This window comes from Grus americana, chromosome 3 (genome assembly GCF_028858705.1).
Source record: "Grus americana isolate bGruAme1 chromosome 3, bGruAme1.mat, whole genome shotgun sequence".
Taxonomy (NCBI): Eukaryota; Metazoa; Chordata; class Aves; order Gruiformes; family Gruidae; genus Grus; species Grus americana.
Window position 1 is genome coordinate 2135930 of NC_072854.1, and position 25359 is coordinate 2161288.

At 44.0% G+C, this 25359-nt stretch overlaps 2 protein-coding genes across 6 annotated transcripts in view; one reads left to right on the plus strand and one right to left on the minus strand.

Annotated features, from left to right (window-relative positions):
* Positions 1 to 12389, minus strand: part of FBXO16 (F-box protein 16) — a 44746-nt gene extending 32357 nt beyond the window's left edge. Inside the window, exons 1-2 of one of the 3 annotated variants that reach the window (XM_054820513.1) lie at positions 12301 to 12389; positions 4740 to 4891 (exon numbers count right to left, since the gene is read on the minus strand). In XM_054820513.1, coding sequence (XP_054676488.1) covers positions 4740 to 4835 — 96 coding nt within the window. In that variant the 5' untranslated portion in view covers positions 4836 to 4891; positions 12301 to 12389. Of the gene's footprint in view, positions 1 to 4739; positions 4892 to 10700; positions 10798 to 12300 lie in introns of those variants that run through there. The other 2 variants (XM_054820514.1, XM_054820512.1) reach the window with 2 other exon arrangements.
* A 195-nt stretch (positions 12390 to 12584) lies between these two features.
* Positions 12585 to 25359, plus strand: part of FZD3 (frizzled class receptor 3) — a 62955-nt gene continuing 50180 nt past the window's right edge. For 2 of the 3 annotated variants that reach the window (XR_008576639.1, XR_008576640.1), the window contains exons 1-2: positions 12592 to 12680; positions 17559 to 18079. Coding sequence is in view for 1 of the 3 variants with exons in the window: in XM_054822390.1 (XP_054678365.1) it covers positions 17891 to 18079 (189 nt within the window). In the remaining 2 variants the exon portion in view is untranslated. Of the gene's footprint in view, positions 12681 to 17558; positions 18080 to 25359 lie in introns of all 3 variants that reach the window. The other variant, XM_054822390.1, reaches the window with a different exon arrangement.

Here is a 25359-nt window from a genome sequence, read left to right on the forward strand (position 1 = left end):
GGAAAACGTACTTGATCATTATAAACTCCAAACATGTTATTGCTATGACAGCCTGCAAAGAAGGTTCCTGCAGAGAAAGACATTATCAGTGCTGATGTCTGGTACAGCAGTTGACAGTGTTAGCTCTGTCTCTCTCAGCAGGAGTGTCTCTTGCAAGGGGTGGAAAATGACATTTCTTTTATTTGTATGTTGACAGTTATTATTTGCTTTATTTGCATGTGGGACACTTGGCAAAGTAAAAAAAACCCACAATCCTAACAAGCTGAACTTGGAAAAGGATTTGCTACAAGCAAGTGATGAATAGTCAAAGATCTAAGTTTTGGGTTGGATAATTCAAGTGAAGCAGGGAGCTATTTATATAACTGAAAGCAATGTTAATGGTCTTTGATCAAAGACAGACACATATTTGCTCTCAGCATTCTTGGAGATACATCTGAGCCTACTCTGTTAGAAAGTTCTGCCTACTCCAAGAACTTGGAAGTATTAATTAACAACAGAATGGCCCAAAATTGGTATAATCATGCACTGCCTTAATCAAGCCCATGTTTGCTGTCCTCTCCTCCAGGGCCTTGGAGTTATACCTATAGCATACCTAAGCTTGCTGGCTTTGGACGCAGACTGAGGCCTAGGTTGCTCCTGAGACCTGCCTTCTCACATCCATGTCTTCAGGTGATTTTAAATAAGCTCAAGTTCAAGGCTACCTGGCAAAATCCTCCAGCCCTTGGTGCAAATGCCACTGGGGCCTCTTCTACCCCATGACTGAATCACTGCCCAACAGAAGGCAAATCATCTCCCAGCTTCATAGAATCCTAGAATGATTTGGGTTGGAAGGGACCTCAAAGATCATCTAGTTCCACTCCCCCTGCCATGGGCAGGGACACCCTCCACTAGCCCAGGTTGCCCAAAGCCCCATCCAACCTGGCCTTGAACACTGCCAGGGAGCCAGGGGCAGCCACAGCTTCTCTGGGCACCCTGTGCCAGGGCCTCAGCACCCTCACAGGGAAGGATTTCTGCCTCACATCCCATCTCCATCTCCCCTCCTGCAGCTTCAGGCCATGCCCCTTGGCCTGGCACTCCCTGCCCTTGGCACCAGCCCCTCTCCAGCTTTCCTGGAGCCCCTGCAGGGACTGGAAGGGGCTCTAAGGTCTCCCCGCAGCCTTCTCTTCTCCAGGCTGAACCAGCCCAACTCTCTCAGCCTGAGGTCTCCAGAGCAGAGGTGCTCCAGCCCTCGCCTCATCTCCGTGGCCTCCTCTGGCCTGGCTCCAACAGCTCCGTGTCCTTCTTGTGCTGGGGACCCCCGAGCTGGACGCAGCACTGCAGGGGGGTCTCAGCAGAGCGGAGCAGAGGGGCAGAATCCCCTCCCTCGACCTGCTGCTGCTCACGCTGCTGGACACGCAGCCCAGGACACGGGTGGCTTTCTGGGCTGCCAGCGCACATTGCCGGCTCATGGTGAGCTTCTCGTCCCCCAACACCCCCAAGTCCTTCTCCTCAGGGCTGCTCTCCATCCATTCCCTGCCCAGCCTATAGTTGTGCTTGGGATTGCCCTGACCCACGTGCAGGACCTTGCACTTGGCTTTGCTGAACTTCATGCGGTTCACACAGGCCCACCTCTCCAGCCTGTCCAGGTCCCTCTGGATGGCATCCCTTCCCTCCAGCGTGTCGACCCACCACACAGCTTGGTGTTGTCAGCAAACTTGCTGAGGGTGCACTCGATCCCACTGTCCATGTCACTGACAAAGACGTTAAATAGCGCCAGTCCCGATACCCACCCCTAAGGAACAGCACTCGTCACTTCCTTAAAGGCAGCACAGCCCTGCTGTCAGCAGGACTGACACTGAAGTCTGTCCGGTTTCGCTGCAGGCGAGCAGGCTGTCCTGACTCCTACCTTTACTCCATCTTTAAGTGTAGCACAACCTTAACCTATTTTAAGATGGCACCTCTGGTTTTCTGACCATGAATGATGCATAATTCAAGGTTTCCTAATTCTGGCTTCTTGACTTTGGTCTGTCCCAGATGGTTATCCTGGCTTTAAAACAGTCATGACTGCCCCTGTCCCATTAGTAACACCCTGGATAGTCTTTTCTGTTCTAACAGCTGATGTAAAGGCAGAAAACCCTAGATGGAGGCAGCAGGACTCCTGATGTACAGTAGGTAGGAGAGAGTTGGGTCCTATCAACAATGCAGACAAGTGTACTCTTGAGCACGTTTGAAAATCCAGGGAAATCTACAGGAGCTATGAATGGAGCACCCCCGGGATTGCCCAAAATTAGGCAGGTGGCAAATTTATGCTACCAACTGTATTTGGGTCTGCTCCTAACTGAGGTTTAGGTGGAGCTTAAACGCTTCTGCCTTGGATTGGCTCTGATTTCCCACCACTGCTGCCCTTCATTGCCTATTCTACTAACAAGTACCCCTCTTAGGCATCTCTTCTCTCTATGCTTTCATCTTCTCACTGTTTCTCACATACCTTCTACCTATAAACCCTTTTCTTTCTTCATGCTTCCTCTTAACTCAAGAGTGCAGAAATGAACAGACATACGATTCTGTGATATATATAGGTTGCTCCCTATATATATCAATTGGATTATCTCCTGATTTCAGCTGTCAACAATATTTTTGTTGCAACTTTTTCTTTTTTCTCCTAAGTCTGCAGAGCCAGCATTGAAAGCAGTGGAGTGATATAGGAAAAGGAGTTTCAAATAGGCCAATGCTTTAAAACCTGGATCAGAAACAAGAAAACACTTTTAATCATTAGTTTCATCACTGAGCACAGGTCTGGGAGATTATAGTAGGTTATATCTTACCTGGAACATCATTAAATGTTGGAGTATACAAGAATCTAATATGAGCTCCTGAAAGTTTTGCTGCAGCCCAATGCAACATCAGACTGCCGAAGGAGCAGAGGAGTAAGAAGGCAGGAAAAGGTGGTTTTACCCACAGACTTACGGCTAGTCAGATCACACTTTATTGCACAGTGATGTGCATCTGTAAAAATATGTTTTAAAGGGTGTAAGACACAGACATTAAAATGATTCAAAGGCTGGAGGATATGCCAGATTGAAAGGACTTCAAAGAGCTCAATCTGTTTAGTTTATCAAAAAAAGTTCAAGTGTTGGCTTGAAGCAGAGTAAAAGTCCTTCCACAAGGAAAAAATACTGATTACAGAAGAGTTTAATAAGCTAGCAGAGGAAGATTTAAGTGATGGAAGCTAATGCTAGAAGTATTCCGACAGGAGACAAGGTTTCATCTTTTCATGGTATAGGGGATTAATCATCAGAAAATTATTAGGGAAGTGATGAAATTTTCATTTCTTGATAAGCCTAAAGGAAGTCTGGGTACCTTCGTGGAAGATATATTTTAGCCAAATTCTAGTTACTGAGATCAAGGCTGGGAGAACCGTGCGAAACAAAAGGGCCCAAGAAATCCAGGAAGCCAGACTACATGACGTAATGGCCCACTCTGGATTAAATTCCATGAATCATCAACAGAAATTTAAACTGAATTCTGAGAGAGGAATATGCTCCTGGTGATACATGAGCCAAAACCCCCTCAGTTATGTTAGCAGATCCCAGATATAGTATACAGAGTGGGAGGTTAGGAAATGCATCTCGTTATTTATAAATTGAGTGCATCACTTCAGTTTCCAAAATATCAAGGTAGTCTCATCACTGCCAGGCTTAGCAGAGAAGCCAGAGCGTGGGTATTAAGGTCTCTCCTACGAGCTGAGATGGAGCACAGCAGCCACTTGGAAACTTACACTGACACTCGGTTTGCTCTGGGGTTAACTTGAAGTCTTCTGGTGCAGAAAAAGAATGATTTGGCAACTTTCACTAAGAAAATAATACACATTTTTTGTTTAAAGACAACAGATTTGGCAAAATAACAACACTTGAACTAAATACTTGTACGTTTTAAACAATTTACTTTAGAACTTTCAGTTTTTACATAACATTAGGTTTTATATATATGTATACATAATAAAAGACTGTATGCGTGTTTAATATATACACAGTTCTAATAGTAAACAAAATCTTTATGTTGTTATTCCATTACTCATGATCTACAAAGGCAAAAACATATTCCTCATGGGGGACTTCAACCACCCCGATATCTGCTGGAGGGACAACACAGCAGGGCATAAGCAATCCAGGAGGTTTCTGGAATGCATTGATGATAACTTCCTTCTCCACATGATAGAGGAGCCAACAAGGAGAGGTGCCATGCTGGACCTTCTTCTCACCAACGAGGAGGGGCTGGTGGGGAACTAAACTTTAAACTAAAAGAGGGTAGATTTAGATTAGATATTGGGAAGAAATTCTTCCTTGTGAGGGTGCTGAGGCCCTGGCCCAGGTTGCCCAGAGAAGCTGGGGCTGCCCCTGGCTCCCTGGAAGTGTTCAAGGCCAGGTTGGATGGGGCTTTGGGCAACCTGGGCTAGTGGAGGGTGTCCCTGCCCATGGCAGGGGGTTGGAACTAGACAGGCTTTGAGGTCTCTTCCCACTCAAACCAGTCTGTGATTCCATGATAAGTTAATTTTTTCTGCGACTTAGGAATTTGTGAAGTGAACCTGAGAATTTGCCTTAAGATTTGAGAATATTCAAAATCTGACCAGACAACATCCTGAGCAGATGATCTAGCTGACGTTGCCTTGAGGGGTCGGACTAGATTTTCTCCAGAAGTCCCTTCCATCCTCAACAATTCTGTGATTCTATGAATTTGACCCATGTGTGCACGGAACTTACCTTGTCATTCATGAGTTGATGGTTCAGTGGAGTCCATGTGCTCATCTTGGTTTGTAGCTTGGGGCCATCCATGTTTCTAGGAGGTGCAAATGCCATAGATATGGGAGATGGTGGGTCCTCTGATGTCTTGTCAGCACCAATGGCTATAACAACTGAACAGTACAAAGACCAGCATTATCTCTGTGCTACTCCATTACAGTATGTTAGTGAAAAGCAAATAATTTTAAGAAGGAAGCCAGTGATTTAATAGTATAGCAATGATACAAGTAAAATTATTTGAAAGTCAGTTAGGATAAGGCCTTTTATTTTATGTACCCACAGTAACCATGACAGTAAAGACCAGATTTCCTGATGGAACCTCAGTGCACTAATGTAATATAAATACTTAATAATTAAGCAGCTCTTCCCAAACACAATTATTATTGAATATGCCTTTGATTTTTGCTGCATGAGTGATCACAACAGGGTATTTGCAGCGAGCTAGAAAGTACACAAAATTTCTCTTTCCAGTTGTTGGCACCGAAAATTGCAGATAACTTGTGCATCTACTTCGCTGACATTAGCTAGGTTTTTACTGATTTTGATGGGCATATAATGACAAGTCTCAAAGGGTCAATTTTTTTCTTTAACACTTAACTGAAAGAATGAAATCCAGAATGGTTCAGAACTGACTGAAACCTCGCAGAGTCCTGTGTTCAGGCAGATTGGTTTTGATGGTTTAGACTGACTGTGCTGCTCTTTTAAACAAAAATTCCTGTGTGAAGTAAATAGGAAATTTCACAAAATTTTCCTTTCCCTTTTGTGACACCGAATAACTGGACAGTGTTCAGACAAAGCCATTTCTTTACATATTTTTGCCCAAACATAGGAAAAGCTTTTTTTCCCTTCATCTTCTATCCTGCAGCTGGATTCAGCAGGATAATGTTATTGCTCACCCTAGGCATCCAATTTCCAGACTGCAGGCATAAGCTGCAGCATCCTGAAAACCAAGTCACTTCTTTACCACATTAAAAAATATCTCAGTTCCCTGTGTATAGTTATTAGGCAATTTTTCTGTAAACACTTCAGATTCCTTTAAAGCTTCATGGTGGCAAAGTGAATAATAGCACTTTTGGAACAAAAGGGAACGTAACTCCACTAAGTAACTCCAATATTGTGTTGCTAGCCTACCCTGAACCCAAGCACCTCAAATCCATCCAGCAAACAGACCTTTCTAGCTAATACAGCTCTGAGGTTCACAAGACACATCTTCATGAAAGCCCAGTCCCCCGTTCCTTACCCAGACAAAATTCTATATCAATGGAAGATTAATCTTCAAAACCCACCGCAGGATCTGTCTGAGCACATCACCTTTTTGATTAGTGTTTCCTCCCTTTCTCTCCTAAGCTATGATGGAATCAAAGAAATATAGAGAAAAAATGAAAAATCTGTTACATCTTTCTCTCTGCATCTAGTGATGTTATATGGTCTGTGGTTAGGAAATAAGTTCATTACAAGAGTCTGAGTTCTTATATTTTACTTTTTTTTTTTTTGCTAGAGATCCTTAAATAACATTGTCTGCACACTGCAATTTTAATTTCCCACAGAGAAGCCACTGAAAGCTAAGAGACTTAATAAGGTTTCAAAGTCTCCCATTCTCTAGTTGGCCAATGTTAGAGGCTTCTTGTGCAATAGGTACATTCGGTATACGCATTAATGATGGGATCACTTACTGGGTTGTTTTTGTTTTGTTTTGTTTTTCTGCAAGGTCCTTGCCCTTTTCAATGCACAGAAACACAACATTACAAGCTAGAGAAACAGCTCCACTGCCAAAAAAACAGGTTCAGGCAACCATGTCCTGTTTTTCAGGGACAACCTTCCACATTAGTCACAAAAACATCAGTTGTCACTGCAGCACACTCCCAGCCCTGGATTCGTGTTCCAGTTTCCCTACACAGACGCTGCTTTCTTGGTGCTGGAGCAGCTGCGTTCACAAAGCACCTCCGTGAGCTGGCGCATTAACAACTCGTAACCCAGAGACAGTTGTGCCTCCGGACCCTCTTGTGCTCCTTCTGTGCCAAAAATGTGGCTCACAGCACACCTGGCAGAAGTCATATTCCCAGCTTCACATGCCATAAACCTGCCTGAATTGCACTTGATGTTTGAGCACGATGTGGAAACAGGGCTGCAAAGGCAGGTACCATCAGGCAAAAAGGTGAGCGTAGCCAAACATTTTAACTTTGTTCACGATGTGCCAGCCTGCCATCCCGCCATCCCTCCCTCACTACCCCATTGCTAGCACAGTCACAGAACCACCGTCTGCTCTGCTCCTCTCCCCAGCTACACTCAAAATCACCATGAGGGCAAGGAGGTAACTCCAAGTCCAACCTCAGCGGCGCGTGTTTACAGGATGAATTCTTTGGTGAAGTCAGGACTGTGCAGTGTCACTTTAGAGCACGTGTTTTCCCTGGGTTCCTCAAGGGCACGCTGTACATGCTGGGACTCACAGAATCCCAGACTGGTCGGGGTTGGAAGGGACCTCTGGAGATCATCTAGTCCAACCCCCTGCTAAAGCAGGATCACCCAGAGCAGGTCGCACAGGATCACGTCCAGGTGAGTTTTGAATCTCTCCAGAGAAGGAGACTCCACAACCTCTCTGGGCAGCCTGTCCCAGGGCTCGGTCACCCTCACAGTGAAGAAGTTTTTCCTCATGTTCAGATGGAACTTCCCGTGTTCCAGTTGGTGCCCATTGCCCCTTGTCCTGTCACTGGGCACCACTGAGAAGAGTCTGGCCCCGTCCTCTTGACCCCCACCCTTTAGCTATTGATAAGTGTGGATCAGATCCCCTCTCAGCCTTCTCTTCTCCAGGCTAACCAGCCCCAGCTCTCTCAGCCTTTCCTCATACCAGAGATGCTCCAGGCCCCTCCTCATCCTCGCAGCCCTCCGCTGGACTCTCCCCAGTAGTTCCCAGTCTGTCTGGAACTGGGGAGCCCAGCGCTGGACACAGAACTCCAGATGTGGCCTCACCAGGGCAGAGCAGAGCAGAGGGGGAGAAGAACCTCCCTCGACCTGCTGGCCACGCTCTTCTCCGTGCTCCCCAGGACACCGTTGGCCGCCTTGGCCACGAGGGCACACTGCTGGTCATGCACTTACTTATTGGGCAGCCTTGAACTTCATGGGATGCATCAGAGGAACCAGCAGCATTTAAAAATCTAGAAGCATCTTATCCGTAACATGCAGCTAGCCTAAAATTTGATTGCAAGCTCTTTATAGGCTCTCTAAGAAGAGACTTGATTTACCAACACAGTTTAGCTGCGCTTCTTGTCTTCACTCTGAATTCACTATCCCTGGCAGGATTAACAGCTAATCCTGCTTCTTCAAGAGTCTAGAGTAACTCTGATCAGAGTTAATCTATGACACGATACTGAGTTGGCTGCAGCAGCTTGCTCAGTATGCTTTAAAAAGCAGCTGGTGTGCCGTGCAGACCAGCGATTGTCAAGCTGTTTAGCCAGGGCCCCACTTTTCTTCTCAATAGTCGTTATCTTTGGACTGGTTGCCTGAAATAACATTCCAGAGATTGCTCCAGCTTGTTCTTCACGTATCCTGGGATGAAATTCATCAAGCTCAGCTGATCTGAAAACATTCAACCAGCAAGAGATGTGAAATGAGGTTAATAAGAAATGGAGCTTTAAATATATATAAGGACAATGCTGGTTCACTAAGAGAGAGGAAAAGTTATTGACACATGACACTTAAAAAAGAAAATCTAATATCCTTCTCCAAGGACAAGTAAAAAGGCAACGTAGGAACAGGTGGCAGGCATAATACATATCAGTGCAAAAGAGGTTTGGGGGAAAGATTTGGGAAAGACTAGGTTTATGAGCGTATACAGTGTTTTCAAGCTGGTTGTGTTTGATTAACTTCATACCACGTTGGTCAAAGATCTCCAGCTGTTTCAAAGCAGTTATGCTACAGAGTTTGCAGAGAGCAGGTGAGTCTGGCAGAGCGCAAATGTTAAAAAAGAGCAAAACTGCCTGGGTTACTAGATCCAGAGAGCACCTAGGAATGGCTCACAGTTCGACTGAAAGGATATACTGAGTGAGGACCCAAGAGATTTGTGCTTTTTGAGATGTATGAAGAAGGTATACGTTGATTTTACAGGGCAGGAGATGCGAATGGCGTTGTCTAACAGCAAGACAATTTCAAGACTGATCGAAATCCTGCTGAAGCCAATGGAAATACTTTCACTGATTTCAGTACAAGTTGGGTCATGCCCTTGGTTTAAAAAAATGTGATTGCATTTAAGAAATATTAACAATACATAATGATCATATATTAACTAAGGGCATTGGAATCATTTCCTTTAGCTGGGTTAATCTCTGCTTAACCCTCTGGAATGGCATTCCATAGGTTTGTAGAACAAGTCCTTCAGAAGCAGACCCGCTTTATTAATGTTTTTGACCACATCTCTATAGCAGTAAGCCTTTGTGGTTCAACAGAGCCTGGTGCACTCAGAGGCTTAAGGATGCATTTTGCAGAGAAAGAGCCTAATCACATTAATCCATGTGACGACAATGGCACAGTCGAGGAGTTCAGTTGCGAATGAACAGAATTTAACTGAATCAATCCCAAGCTCAGACAGGAAAGTAATTTTTATTGTATATAAATTATTGTATAGACAATAAACAGCGCGATGATTGATGCTGTGGAAGAAATGCTTTAAACAGTAGGAACAGAAAAACAATCTAGAATGTAGGCCAAACTATGGGGCATTCAAAATGGGAAAAATTCAAGAAGGTAGCCCGAGGTGGAAAAGATAATGTGAAACAGATCCTCGGATGTAGGGGGACACCTGGAAAGACGACAGGAGGAGAAGGGCAAGAGGCAAAGTGCACATTCGCAATGATTTACAACAAGGAGGCCAATACTGCCCTCCTCCTTTCCCTCTAGCTAGCCCTTCACCCACAAGCTGCAAAGCACTGATATCATCTGGCCTTCCACATTTGTCACCTGCACTTCGCATAGTGTCGCCCTGTCCTCAGTGAACATGTCCACTCTGACTGCATGATATTGCCAGTGCTCCCCACTACCGCACTGGTCTTCTCACAGTTGTCCCCAGTCCCGTGGAAGGCTCTGTGACCCTGACACAGACGTCTGCCCAGCTGGCTTCGAGGATCTCTGTGGTACCAATGCAACAGCATCAATAAAGCCCAGAGTATGGCATTGCCACGGTACTGATAAACCCAAACACCTGCAGCACCTGGTGCCACTGATACTTCTGCCTCTCCCCAGCACCATCGCCTCTGTGCACCTTGCACTGCACGGGACCAACACCCTTACCCCTCCCAGGGTGTGCAAGAAATACCCCTGTGCACAAGAACCCAAGGTTTGAGTACCCCTGCAATCCCCCTTACTCCGGGCAGTGAATAACTCTGTGTTCCTCCCTGGTCCATGACGTCCACCAAGGCACCATACTATCCCAGAGGAGGTACCCTCCACTGATCCACAGACCCTAAAACCCTTACCCTCCTTCATACCATTGCCCTCTAGCAATGCCCCTGCTGTGTTGCTTTAACTTCCATACCCCTTCTCCTCATAACCATGGCTCAAAGCTGCATCAGAGGAGGTTCACACCAGACATTAGGAAGCATTTCTTTACTGAGAGGGTGGTCAAACATTGAAACATGCTTCCTAGAGAGGTGGTCGATGCCCCAAGCCTCTCACTGTTTAAGAGGCATTTGGACAATGCCCTTAATAATATGCTTTAATTTTTGGTGAGCCCTGAAGTAGTCAGGCAGTTGGACTAGATGATCATTGTAGGTCCCTTCTGAATGAAATATCCTGCTCTGCCCTGCCCTGCCCTGCCCTATCCCATCCCATCCTATTCCCTTTACCCCACAGCATCACTCAGCTCCAAAGGACCGGTACCCTCTTTGGTCTCCAATAAACCCAGCAATCTCCCCTCTCCAGTGGTGTCAATACCTGACTGCTCTCCTCTGTGTCCACATTACAGATGTTCTCCAGGATCTGCTCCGAGCCCAGAAGCACTGACTCCCACTCCTGCTCCACTTCAGTCTCCTTGGGTCCTGCAGGGCCAACATCCTCCCAGGAGCTGTCACAGCACTGCATAGTCCCAATGACATTATACCCAGGGGAATGGATCAGCGTTGATCCCTAACACCTTTTTTCCCTCCTAAATAAGACAACAGCAAGGTCCCTTTTATCCCTAGAGAATAAAGCATTTCCCTTTCTACCCCAAACCTTGCTGGATTTATAGTCATAGAATCACAGAATCCCAGAGTGGTTTGGGTTGGAAGGGACCTCAAAGCGTATCTAGTTCCATCCCCTGCCACGGGCAGGGACACCCTCCATCCCTTCCAGGGAGCCAGGGGCAGCCACAGCTTCTCTGGGCAACCTGTGCCAGGGCCTCAGCACCCTCACAGGGAAGGATTTCTGCCTCACATCCCATCTCCATCTCCCCTCCTGCAGCTTCAGGCCATGCCCCTTGGCCTGGCACTCCCTGCCCTTGGCACCAGCCCCTCTCCAGCTTTCCTGGAGCCCCTGCAGGGACTGGAAGGGGCTCTAAGGTCTCCCCGCAGCCTTCTCTTCTCCAGGCTGAACCAGCCCAACTCTCTCAGCCTGAGGTCTCCAGAGCAGAGGTGCTCCAGCCCTCGCCTCATCTCCGTGGCCTCCTCTGGCCTGGCTCCAACAGCTCCATGTCCTTCTTGTGCTGGGGACCCCCGAGCTGGATCCCAGGTATTCTGTTATGCAGTTGGATGATCCATGATGCTCTTACCTCACAGTCCATCGGAACTTCCCTAGTCCTGCAGCACATACAGTTGCACTGCCCACTGTCCCCATGTCCTGTAGTGCCCCGATAGCTTTCCTCACCCCTCTTTAAAAGGCAGTAGCAAACCCCAGCTGCTCGGTACTTGTGTCTATAGATACTAGTGCTTTTCCCACCCATTTACTGAGTTTATGCTCTTTGCATGACTTCTTTATGCCCTGTCCCTTTGAGCACTAATATTTCTAAGCATTCCTTCCACTCAGACACTAAAATCTCTTCTGGGACCAAAAGGCAACAAAAATCCCCTCTGGCCCCAGGCCTGACGATGCTGGCAGATGGGCAGACCCCAGGCCCTTTGTACCTCAGTGTCCCCCACCGTAGCGTTATACTTTCTCTGCCGGGTACATCAGAGCCCCCGTTCCGCACAGCATGCTTGGAGCACGCCAGGGTCTTCCATCTTCCCATCAGACTTCCTGCATCCTATCAAATCTGTTATCCCCTCTGCATATCCAGTAGCGTTTGTACTCCCCTCTCTTTCCACTGTCCCACTGTGTCCCACTGCATTTGTATCCCCCTCCCATGCCACACTGCTTTCGTCCCCTCAATGTCCCACTGCAACGTCCCCTCGGACGACTGGAGTTTTACCCCTTCCCCATGCAACCCCCTGCCCACCCCCGTGTGCCCCACGCTCTCCCAGGGGATTCGTCCACCCCCTTGTCCCCTCACACCTCAGTCACCCCCGAGTTCGGGGTCCCCGCGGCCCCCAGCGCCGCGCCGGGCCGGGCCGCCCCTCACCTTCCTCCTCCCCGCCCGCGGGCGGTGCGGCCTACTCCTCCCGCAAGGCCGCTTCCCGTCGCTATGGCAACCGCTTCCCGCGCCCCCCCGGGAAGGCGCCAGCCAATCAGATCTTACCAGTGGGGGGCGGGAAGACAGAACGGCCGGAGGTTCCGATCTACCTAGCAACCTGCTCGACCCATTCTGATTGGTTCGTTCGCTTCGGCAGGGAGAGGGGCGGGGCGCGGCAGGGCGTGGACGGCACGAGGGGGCGGGGCGGAGGCGCGGGGCGGGGCGGGTGCTGCGGCGGGGTCGGGCGCGAGGAGGCGCGGCCGTTGCCTCCGCCGCCGCCGCCACCTGAGGGAAGAAGCGGGGCTGCAGCGGCGGGACCCCGCGCTGAGGTAACGGCGGGGACCTGGGTCCTGGGCGGCGCGGAGGGGGGCGCGATGTGCAGATGGGCAGGGGGTTTCCCTCAGGGATGTCGTATTTTCGCCCTCACAGCGACCGCCTCGCTCGCCAAGGGCAGAGACACCCGCTCCCGGAGACGGCGCTGTGGGGGGCGGCCATGAAGCGTCCTTTGGGCGGGGAAGTGAGCGGAGCAGAGGGTTAAGTTCCCCCCACTCCGATGCGGCGGGCGACCGAAGGACAGGGGATGCTAGTCCTGTCCTCCGCTGAACGACGTGGAGGTGCAGGATCCACCCCCTCTCCCTCTGCAGCGCCCCGGGGCCGGGAGATGCTGGTCCCGGCTCCCCCACCAGTGCGCCGGGGAGCCGGCAGAAGGGGATGAGGCTCTTCCCCCGAGCAGTGCACTGGGGACCCGAGGAGGAGGGGATGCCGTTCCCCCCTCCGCATACAAACACCTTTTCTTCTGTGGTGTGCTGGGGACCCAGGAGGTTGCTAGCCCCATGCTTCCCTCCTTTCTCTTTGCAGTGACCCAGGAGGAAAGGGATGCTAGTCCCACGCACGCCTCCCTCGCCCTTTTCCTTTTGCAGTGCAGCAGAGACCCAAGGGGATGCTAGCTCTGTCCACGCACACTCTCCTTTTCCTTTTGCAATGAATGCAGTGAAGACCCAGGGCGGCAGGGGTGTTAGTCTTACCTACTTATATCCATCCTTTCCCTTTGCGATGCAGCAAGAATCCAAGAGGATGCTAGTCCCATGTGTACACTTGTTCCTTCTGCCTTTGAAACAGAGCGAGGATTCAAGGGGAAAGGGGATGCCAGTTCAGTCTGCACCCTACCTCCTCTCCCAGTCTAAGGGATGCTAGCTAGCTTCCTCTCCAGTTCCTTTAGCTTGCCATGCAGTATGGACTCAAATGGAGAGAGATGCTAGACCTGTCCCTCCATATACGTGGAGAATCTAACCAGAAAGGGTTTCTGCCTTTCCATCGTCCCTGCGTGGAGTGGAGCAGGGACTGCCGTGGTGTCACTGTGCGGAGGGAGAGGGGAAGAGGAGATACTCTGCGTCTTTCTTCATTCTGCCCTCTAGTACAGTGAGGAGGAGCATGGAAGAGTGGGAGAGTGTAGTATGTGCCCTCCTTCCTCCATGGACTCCAAACTGAAATAGAGGATGTTGGGGATTATAGTGTGGTTCTCCCTTAATATGTAATACAAGTGGAACAGGGGAGTACAGCACTGGAGTTTCTTTCCCACTGACTAATTAAAATGGAGTTGGGAGAATAATGTATTCTCCTTTTGTGCCTTCATGTGGGTGGGAATGGGTTGGGGAAACGCTGCCAGTGCTTGTATGCAATGAGTGAGTTCCTTTCCTTTCACCATGATCAGAACTGGGTGGGGAATGACTAAGGTGACATTCTCCTCTTGTCTTCTCACTTGTACAGGAGGAGTCAAGCTTGTTGTTTTGTCACCTAATTTCTCTGGGACAGATAACTGAATTAATCCACCTACATACTTTCTTTCTAAAGTCTGATGACTTTTTTTTCTTGTTGCCCCCCTCTCATTGCCCCCTTAGTAACTTTGAAATTTATTTGATTTGAAAAAAAAAAAAAAAGTTGTGGGATTCAACCCTCTCATTTCATGATTTTCATTCTTTATAATAGTCTTCTAGGCATGTCTTAATTTATGCTTTACAGCAGGAATTGGATGGGCTTCTGATGATTATAAATAATGTATAAATCCATAACCACACTAACAAACTAGCTGTTTCCTACTCCTTTTGCCCACAGGTTTTTTTGCAGTGCCTTGGGGTAGATGGGTAGGCATCCCCTCCTCCTCTTTTATTCCCAGTGTCATTGAAAGTGTTTTGTTTTGTTTTTATATACATATAAAAATAACCACAAAATTTCATATGTAGAGGCTTAAGTTCTGTATACAGAACTGGATTTGTGGTAAGAAACTATCTTGACACTAAAGATTGCTTATTACAGCATTCATCTGTCTACACCAATTAATAGGTCATCTATATACTTGTTTGCAAAACTTTCGTCTCCTTTTGCAATGATATGGTTATATCTTTTTCTTAATTTCACCTAGATTTTTTTTTTCCGCGAAAGGGCACTGCATGACGAGGCTATATAGTTTGACGTTCTTTTTTGGCTCTAGAAAATACGTTCTTCATTTCCTTTATGACACTGTATAGTAATAAGATCTCAAGCATAAAATGGAAAAAAACTGAAAGAAAGTGATGAATTTTTTTCTGCTTTCTGCACAGTTATAACTCTTCATGGCTTATTGTGTCTGGGGTTTTGCATGTTATTTTCAGTTTGAGGTTGTGAGGAAGTCAGAGGATGGGTGGATTTGTTTTGGAGTCTCTACTTTGAATGTCATTAATATGATGATTTGTGTGAAGTGTTCTTGGAGTTTTTCCCAAGACTTTAGATCCTGACATGGATTTGCCCAATGTTTGTGCTTCCAACTTTAACATAATACCTGGTATGAGTACAGTTCATATTATGTTGCTTTTGAAAGCACTTATGAAGCATTATCTACTGATCACTACTGGAATGGCATCTGGATTACAGGGAGTACACTAAAAAGTCCGTTGCTAATCCACGCTACAAGTTGACTTTGCTGAAGTTGTTGGATAAAGTCTTTTGGAGTTGGTGGCCAAAGTGTCTGGGAAAAAAGAAAATAATTGCTTGAAGCCAGTGTTTTGGAGATGACAATGAGCTGAAAAGGCTTCTTTTCCTGAGTTTGGGAAACTATTAGTAAAATGTCAAAATCAAAAGGCTAGATTCAAAGGGGATTAGGCACCTTGTACAAAACTAAGTAGGAATTGATTTTGTCTGTAACTTGTAATCTTCTGGTCAGGATGTGAGAATATGGAGAAACCTTTAGGGTTAAGTGATGCTTGTCTGTCTTTGGTTTTTGACGGCACCAAATTCTTGAAAAATAAGTCTGAGAAATGGCTTCCTCTGATCAGAAGGACATAGCTTTTCAAGGCCATGTGAACTTGAAATTGGAGTAAAATCAGGTGTGGTTAGATATAACATGTCTTATATATAGTGGCTAATTTTGATCTTTCAAATTCAGTGTCTTGACTTCTCTTCACAGCAACACTTGCTTGCTTCAATATATAAGCAAGACACTGTAATTTGGGCTGTGTTGGTTGGTTCTACCACCTAACTTAAGGTGTAGGTAGTTCTCTTTTCTGCTTTTTTTGGTCAAGTTTTATTTTTCCTAGGTTTGGAACAGTTTTACTGTGTGTATTCTTTTCTTTATGTACTTCAGTGCTGCTTCAAACATAGATTCCCCGTCAATAGCTGTGAGAGAGGAAGCAGCCTGTGAAAGCAAGTTGTCAATGAACTTAATTTAACATGGTTATGTTTAGCATCTTGGTCTTTTTCCTATTTGCATGTTTGTTTTTACCAGCCTGTCTTGAACAGCTACAGCCAAAAACATTGCTGCACGTGATCTAAAGAGAAGCACAGAATTGTTTAGGTTGGAAGGAACTTCTCAAGATTATCTAGTCTAACCCGCAAAGTATATGAGGGTTTAAAGAGGTATATGGTGTTTAATTTTTCTGACCATAAGATGGGCCTATGTAAACAAAAGTGTGCATGCATAACTTTTTTGATCTGCTGATACCAGCCGAAGTCTGGTAATTTAACTCTTTCGTATCCCTCACTAAGCTTGCATTAGGGAGAAAGGAAAAATTTTTTCCGTCTCCGAGGTATAGAATTTCTTTCCCTTCCTGAATATCTAAGGAAAAACATTGTTTTCTCAAGATTGGAGTTCTGCTCAGATTGGCCTACTCTTGGGAATATTGAAGCAGTATTTGGGTTTTTCTAGTTCAAACAGATTTCTAAATTCTTGTTACCTTTAAGTGCAAACCATAATTTTTTTAAATGCAGTTGGTTAAAGACTGAATTTTGCAAATTTCATTGCCGTAAGACAAAATTGTTATAAGAAAAGGGCCTCTCTGTACTCTTACAGCTCTGTCAGCTTTTTCTATGCTTTAGCCTCCAATTTCAGGGTTTGTTTCTCCAGTCAATGAGCACGATATGCTGAGTCCCTGGTTCTGCTTGTTCCACTCCAGCCCCTTAATGCTGAGAAAATGCAGATCCAGCCCTGGGGAATGTTTGCTGTTTAAATTGGCTCGATAGGTAGAGTGGAACTGGCAGAACAACCATACGTAGCTACCTTCGCAGTTTCCATCTTTAAGAGCGTGTGGAGAAAGGGGCAGTCAAAGAATGCTGTCTTCTGGCTTATCCGCAGCTGTTATGATGGTTTCTGGAGAGGAAGATATGAGATACATGTGCAAGTAAAATGGGTTAGAGACAACAAAAAAAGCTGTTTACAACTGGACTAAAATTACATATTTGAACACAGGTAGCCAAACCATGACTGTAGCTTGTTGGACAGAACAGTAGTCTTCAGTACTGCAAGTTGGGACTTGTGTATTGGTGGTGGTGACTGTTTTGTTTTTGTTTTATAATTATTCAGCAGAAGTTATAAGGCCATGCAACCAAAGAGATGCTATCGCTGTGAATGTACCAGTGGAGATGCTGAGTCATAAATAGCTTGGTTTCAGTGTGGTCAACAATTGTAATGCTCACATGGTTAAATTTAAAGTGTGGAGTTTTCTAAAAATATTTTCTTCATAGTAAGTAGTACATTCCTCTTTTTTCCCTCCTGTGTTTTGCTGCATACCAGCTTTTTTTCTGTCAGAAATAGTCTGAACCCAGGATTAAAACTTGTCAAGGGACCCTCTAGTCTTGCACATGAGAACTTGAAGCAATTTGTCTGACAGGCTATTTAGAGTTAAAATATTTTAATCAATTACAAGGCTTTTTACTGTTTGTTGTGTTTTTTATTCTAGGTTACCTAACAAAAGAAGAACGTAACTCGGCTGCTGTTCTGTCACGATGGGGTCAGTTGTGTGGGAATGTGGTTAAACATTTTAATACCTTAACCTAATAGATTCTATATAATACTGAGAAAAGAAAAGGCAAGACTTCTCACACACCTGTCTCAAATACATCATCTTCTGGACTGAGCTAACAATGCTGTATACAAAGAGTATTCCAGTTTTGAAGAACCTTAAACAAGGACTGAAAATATCACCATTGAAGTGAAATCTGAGGGTACATGAGGCGTTGAAAGAGCTTTCTGACTGGTCTCTATAACTGGCCCAATTCTCAGTGCGGAAGGATGGCTATTAGCTGGATGTTCTGTTACCTTTGGCTTTTGGATGTTTTGGTGGGGCACACAAGAGGGCACAGTTTATTTTCTTGTGAGCCCATCATCTTGCGGATGTGCCAGGATCTGCCTTACAATACCACCTTCATGCCTAATCTTCTGAATCATTATGACCAGCAAACAGCAGCATTAGCAATGGAGGTAAGACTAGTTTTTACAGCAATATATATGTTTTTGGCGTTTACTTGACAAATAATTGGTAACAGAAACCAGGAAGATATTTGTATTAGAAATAAAAATGAAAAAATCAAGATAATTAATAATTTAAATAGAAAAACAAATACCACTTGCATAAGATGTATTATAATATATACTAAAATATTCTATGACTACAAAATTTGCCTAATTTAGTATAACTGAGTGTGAAATACTCTGGATGTGTTTGTATGTTAGTCTGTTACTTTAAATATTTAGACAGATCAAGAATGCATATTTTGAATGGTCTGTCATTTAACTGAATGCTAGAAAAATAGCATACTGAACAATGAATAGAAGATTTTTAGTTCTGAAAACTTACGTTCTCTGCTGGCTTTGTAATATTTGGCCTTTTCTTACTTGCTTAAAATTTGGTGTGAAGAAAATGAGAATAATAAGACATACCATGAAAATAATGCAAATTGCTCGTTTATTAGTACTGCTTTTCTCAGCTGCAAGAAAGTCTGTTGTCTTGCAGACAATTTAGTGAACCTGTTTCTGTTCTATGTCCAGACAGACAAGCTTTTAGACTTGTACTTTGTTTGTTACCATATTACTGTAACCATTATTCCCCAAAACCTTCTTTGGACTTATATATCATTTCTCCTTTTAAAAAAAAACCAAACAACACATTTCCACTGATATTTGTCTAACCTTTCTTTGGAGAACTTTCCTGATGGGGTTTCAACCACGCATTTAGTTTCTTTTTATTTATACTCTAGCTTATCCAAGACTTTTAAGTTCACTTCAGTATGTTCTCTATCCTGTCACCCTACCTAAGGTGTTTCCTTACTTGGTATTCTGTGATATGGCTAAAATTCAGAATATTAGGCAAGTCTCACTGTCAGTCTATTCAAATTTTCATGAGAGATTTGTGCAGATTAGGTTTATTTGTATTTTTTAAATGCTTGGGAATCCTCGCGGGTAGATATGCCGTGCTGTACACTGAGAACAGAAACAATAATCCTATGTTTTCATCTTTCAATGTTCTTCCTGGCACTGTAGAAACTTAATTTAATTGCTCTTTTTAAATAATATAAATCCAAGGCTTTATATAGTCTTTCTATGGAAGAGTTGTGACTTGCCAGACTTGACAGGCATTTTACTGTAAGAAGAAAATAGAGATTCCTACCCTTAAATTTGCTTCGTTTGAAAGAACTATGGACAGCTGTTTCAACGGCTCATTTGGATGTGGCCAGGGATTCCAATTATACTAAATACATAGCAACAGGAATTAATTTTATTTTAGAATTGCTTCTGGTAAGTTCTGAGCACCTTTGGAGATCTAACTGTAAGAAGGAAAAATGAAGCCAAAGCAAGTAAGCAAGTTTAACAGGATAACAATGTGAATGACTAGGTGTGAACAAACTGTTTATTTCATCTTTGAAAGGTGGAACTTAGGATATTAAAGGAATTGACAAAGCCAGCTGGATTGAAGACTGCTGGGACTTGGCTTGCAGAGGTGTGGAGATAGTAGGTTTTGGTTTTGTTAGGTGGTTGGAGAAGTAGATGGTCACCTCTTGGAGCAGAAGTAGATTATCAGTCGAAGTCTTTTGGGATCTGTACAGTTCAGTATTTTCTTAAATGATCTAGAAGAGAAGACTAGCAGTAAGATGAGAAAGCCTATTGATACTGTTGTGACTAACTTAAAACTAAGGTCAAAAGAATGAAGAAGTGTAAAGATCTTGAGATTATGTTTGCGATACCTTGAGCAGTAAAATTGTTGAGGAAATTCAAAGTTTATGTGTTGGAGGGGAATAATAGTTTTCATATCAGTGGTGGTGGTCAGCTTATTTCATTGGATTTATGACGGCTTGTTCTATTGAAATATGAGTTGAAAGCTTGACTGAGCGGTAAGAAAGCCAAAAGGCAAATCAGATGTGGAATTAGGAAAGGAATAAAGACCAGACATTACAGTGGTGTTATATAATCCTGTCACTCACAAATAGCTGGAGTGTTGTGTGAAGTTCTGAGCTATCTCAAAAACGTGTTCGACCTGAAAGAGATCCAGAGAAAAACTAGGCTCCATCAAATGAAGTTACTAGAAGCCAAGTCAGAATAAAGAGGAAGAGGTAGTTCTTCAAATAGCTGGCAGTAGAGCCATGAAACGCTTAGACAGTACTGTGTATGCGAAAAGTTTGAGGAGACTGGACCAGAACTTGGAAGATAATGCCAATGAGGGTGACTAGGTAGAAATAAAACACTTTGGGCTCTTCTCCTCAGTTGTCACAGGTAGGGAATGTAAGAAATGTCCTGCTAGCAGCCCATTTTGCCAAGTGCTCTGTGTCTGCTAATGAGAAGAGGAGATACTATTTGGGGAAAGGACGCAAGCCTGGCCACTTGTCTGTGGGCTGGTGCTTCCCCAGTATCTACAGTCCCTGAATTATGGATGTTAGAGGGTACCTCCCTGCCTGTTCCCTTTAGTATCATTTCATGGCTTTATTATCAATGGATTTCTCTATTTTATGAATACAATACTGTCAACCAGTTCGCTAGCCACCACTTACTCTCTAACCTGTTTTAAACCAGTTTCCTGCTAGTTTCATTTAATACCCTTTTGGTCCAGTATTATGCAATATTGTGCTGCAGTTAAATCCTGTTACACTTGTGATTTTGGAAACCTTGGTTTTATCCCCCAGGCTTTTCCTCTCCAAATTGAAGTGTTCCAGCTGTTCGGGCTTTCTTCTTGCAATTCAACTGCTTCATTCCTGTAATAATTTTAGTTACCTTTCTCTGTCCCTTTTTCTAGCCTGGGTCTTGCTGAGGTGTGGAGATGAGAATGGCACATCACTCCAGGTGTGGACACACTAGGGATTTATTTATAAATAAAATCACGTTTTTTGCTGCTAATAGCTTCCTAGTAATGGCCAACATTATGCTCATTTTTCTGGCTTTTGTTGAATGTTAAACCAATGATTTCAGAGAACTGTCAAAAATATCACTTTCGCTAACAGTCTGTTTATGGCCGCTGTTGGAAGCAGAGCAGTAGTTATATGGACCCTCAGTCTGAGCCAGAATAACTGCTGTAATTGTTCTTATCTTCGTAAAATAGCCTTCCGCTACAGAGAGAGAAACAGTTCAGAAGCAAATGTTACTTCTGTGCACTCTGTGATATAAAAGCTCAACTTGATAGCATAAATTAGCTTGCCTGAAACACTGTGGTGCTGCAATTCATATACTAGCTTGATGCCAAAGCCATTCTTAGACTTAGCATGGGTGTGTTGGTGTTGTGGGTGTATGTATAGTACCCCCTTCTGCCAATATAATTAGCATATAGACCAGTGGTTTCAGTCTGGGGATGGACTATGGGCTACTTCTGAATGCTCTGTGAAAAATGGTGAAGGCTGTGCGAGGAAACGAGGCTATTATCAAGCTTAAATTCACTATGCAGGGGCCTGTGACTCCATTGCAGAGTTTTTTTAGGGATTTGAACAGAAAGAAAAAAAAAAAAAAGAATGAAAAGCCACAGGTTTTCAGAAGTATATTTCTACTCCTTGTATTAGCCTAGATTGCCCCTTAAAGAGGGCAAGAAGGAAGTTTTTATTATTTGGCTTTTTAGACATTATTTAATGGTGCAGTCAAATGGATGGAGCACTCAAATTTTGAACTGAATGAAGTCTATTAAAACTTGCATTGTGACTTTTTCCGGTAAACGTTTCACATCTCCAAGCACTCCCTAATTGCTGCGAGCATAAAATAACGTAGCAGCAGAATCAGTGTGATTCATCTTGTGTATTGGGGGGGAGGGGGAGACCTTGTAATTCTCAGTTTTTCAGTACTAATTTTTCACAACAGTTCCTAATAAAACCCATAAGAAAAATTCAGCTTGCTTGTACTGAGAGTACAATACAAGAAAGAGTGAATGTGAAGCAAAGAACTACTACAGCTGTTGTCTTACTATCAGTAAATTGAATGTACTTCTCTTCCCATACCATTAATTGCTTCATTGAAGGAACTGTTAAAAAACTTATTGTTATTTCTTGAAAACTCAAAAAATCATCAAGTTGCCTTTTTGAGACTTTGTGGTAATATGATTCCTTCATAATTATAATAAAGGCTAATAAGTCACATCATCAGTGTTGTCTTGCTATGATGCAGCAATATTGGTATTAACCACCTTGATTAAACAAAGAAAAATAGAATGTTACCTCAGGAGTCCTTCTTAGTGAATACTGGTCCATACTGTAATGAGTTCCTCGGTCTTTATTTACTCCTAGGAAAGATAATGCCTTAAGCTTTCTGCTGTGCTACATCAGCAAGGCCTACTTTAATCCGGGAAGATTGAAGGGAAGGCTTTCTGCATTCAAGGGCCTGGAGCATGATTTTATCCCCAAGTGTCTCTGAAAGGGCTTACTCCTTTTGATAGGGAACAAGCACCAGTTGCACTAGTCCAACCACTGTTAACATCTGCTTGGCTTTAGCTGAGCCTAAAATGAGTCCTTTTACATCTGCTTCTTTCTAAAAGGAGTAATGCCGGCTAATATAGACAAACACACTAGTTGTGATAGAGTGTGGAGAGATGATGGGTGTAAAGGGTAGGTGTTTTTCAGAGCCCCTGCCCCAGGCTGAGCTGTCCAGGCAGGAGCGGAGCTGGGAGCTGTCCTGCCCTGCAGTACTGCACAACGGCAGCCGCTGCACACATGGCAGGCCACGCGTTTCCTGACTCTGTGGGGTCATGTAAAACATGTTGTAAAGGTATTTTAAAAATTTTCTATAATCTGCTAACAGGTTGCTTTATTACAATAATCATCTAGCATAGTCTGTCTCAGCTATGCTGTTTAAACTTTCCTCAAAATATATTTGTGACGCTAGTGTGACATTGAGATGATGTTGCACTGTGCTGCTGCCACAGTTCTGCTGTGTTATATAGATCGTGTGCTGAATGAGGCAGTGACAATGGAGAAGTTAAATTACTCCTATCCCCCTGAGGGATCTGACCTTGTTTACCCATCTCTTGGATTATTATTGCTACAATGTGAAGAATTATCTTCAGTCCCTTTTTCACTTAATATTCCTCTGGCCTTGAAGGATTTGCTTATGTGTAAGACTAACAAGAAGTGGTTTTTACCTACCTTAATGCAATTTTTGTAAACAAATACTTTTTATCAGAGAGCATTTAACTTTTGGTAGCCTGCTGGAGCTCGGGAGCATGCCATTAAGTCATTTATCACTCATGAAGAGAAGTGGTTTAATATGATGATTGCCAGCCTTTTTGCAGTTAAATATACTGCCAGCACTTCCTTCTACTTACCCTGATTTTTATGGGACCTCACAAATGATACTAGGGATCAAAGAGGATTCAAAGGAGAAGAACCAGACATAGTTGAGGGCTAAATGGGTCCCTCTGGGTGAATGCAGAAGCATTGTCTTTTGGGAGGGACCTATTAGAGGTCAAATGCTCCAGAAATGAGACGATACAGTCACCATATGGGCAGAGGAGATAACATGTTATTCCTTTGCACTCTCTCACAACTCCTATTCCCATTTTGCATATCAAAAAAGAGCAGTAGTAGGGACTTACGGATGCACTGTAGCTAGGTTGGTAGTGTGTAGGTGGGAGATGCAAAGGGAGAAATACAGAAATAATGTTATCCTGCAGTTGATTTAGTCTTTGCACTGTGAGGGAGGTAGCTGGAAAGGGAGAGGAGTAATGTTGACTCATATGCTCCTACTCCATCAGTGTCACAGGGTTCACTAGCTGGGAATCATTGGATTAATATAAATAAACTATCCGGTCATGGAGTTTTGAATATTTAGAAGCAGAGCTAGTGGCTAGTTAATGGATTTTGTCACCGAATATGCAACTACAGATGTGAAGACCCATTTTTTCATACCCTATTTCAAATTTAGTGGTTTCTTGCTTGCACTGATTCTTGCAGAGGATAATGCCATTGACCTGCCGCAGAGCAGAGTGCATGCTGCAAGATTTGCATACCCTTGCTAACTATATTTCTGTGTGTATAGCACAGTTTCTTTTCTGTGGCAATATTTTTTTTTCTCTTTTTCTCCTCCCTGCAGTGATCTTTGGAGTCTAGTTCATTTTTGTGTCTTTTTTTAAGCGAAAAAGTACCTAAGTATGCTTAAAAATGGCATCAACAGAAGAGATAGCTGTATTTATTCCCATCCTGGTCTTAGCATGTGGGATAGGAGTTAGGTATTTTTTTCCAGTATAGGTCAGTCAAGTATTAAGTGACTCATTTTAGTGGTGTTTCTCAAATAGCTTTTCTACCAGGCATATATTACTACTGATTTTAGATAATCAGGGTTTGGACTCAACATGAAATATTGTCTCTTAATTCTAGATTTGCATAAGGGCCAGGGCGAAGTGTGCAAAATTCACTGATCTTGGTTTACGTGATTGTGATTCCTACCTTACCTGGAGCTGGGAGGTAGTACAGCCCCATTCCTCTTCTACTTCTGAGTGATTTTTTTTTTTTTTTTTTTTTTGGATACAAGTAGGAAGCATCTTTCTTTGTTTCCTACTGAGCAGCAACGATGGGGGGAATGTAGGGTGGAAGCTTCTTAACTTCTTACCCCATTAATTCCATCTTTATTCCTTTCTACCCCCCCCCCATGCCTTCTTTTGCCTTGCCTGTGCACTATACCCTCCTAAATCTCAGCACTTTTCCTTGGCTTTCTGTATTCTTCACTTCTGCATCCAATACTTGTAGAAGTATAATATAAAGGTAATGGAAAAGTAGGTTTTAAGCAGCTGGTGTTTTGTAAGCACCCTAATCTCAGACACTAATTTGCAGTAAGGATTCATTTTCTCTTTAGTGTGGAAGATTATGATGCCTGCAGAACAATGGAACTGTATGTGATCATAAGAATGCAAGCTGTGCATTAGCTGATTAAAGCCTACTCTTTCATTAACTTTATATTCTCTTATTCCCGCTCTGAATTTTCACCTTAGAAATAGCCATGTAAAGATTTTAGATTGTTTTATTGTTAAACCGGAATGTCTCAAAGCTAGAATTGCAAAGATGATTCTGCAGAGTACAGGCAGAGCAAAGGAGTGCCTAAGAATGTAGTTCTTAGAAATTCTTGATTTAGGAATACCTGAGGCTTGTCTGTTTGAAACACGTCAGTTTGCAGTGTCAATCTTGACCTATAAAAGCCATGAGTGTTGTGCAAAGGTGGTAGAAATCCTGAGTGGGTAAGAACAATTTGGGAAGAACTAGAGTTGATGCATCCCCAAGTAGATCCATACAAAAATTAGTATGATC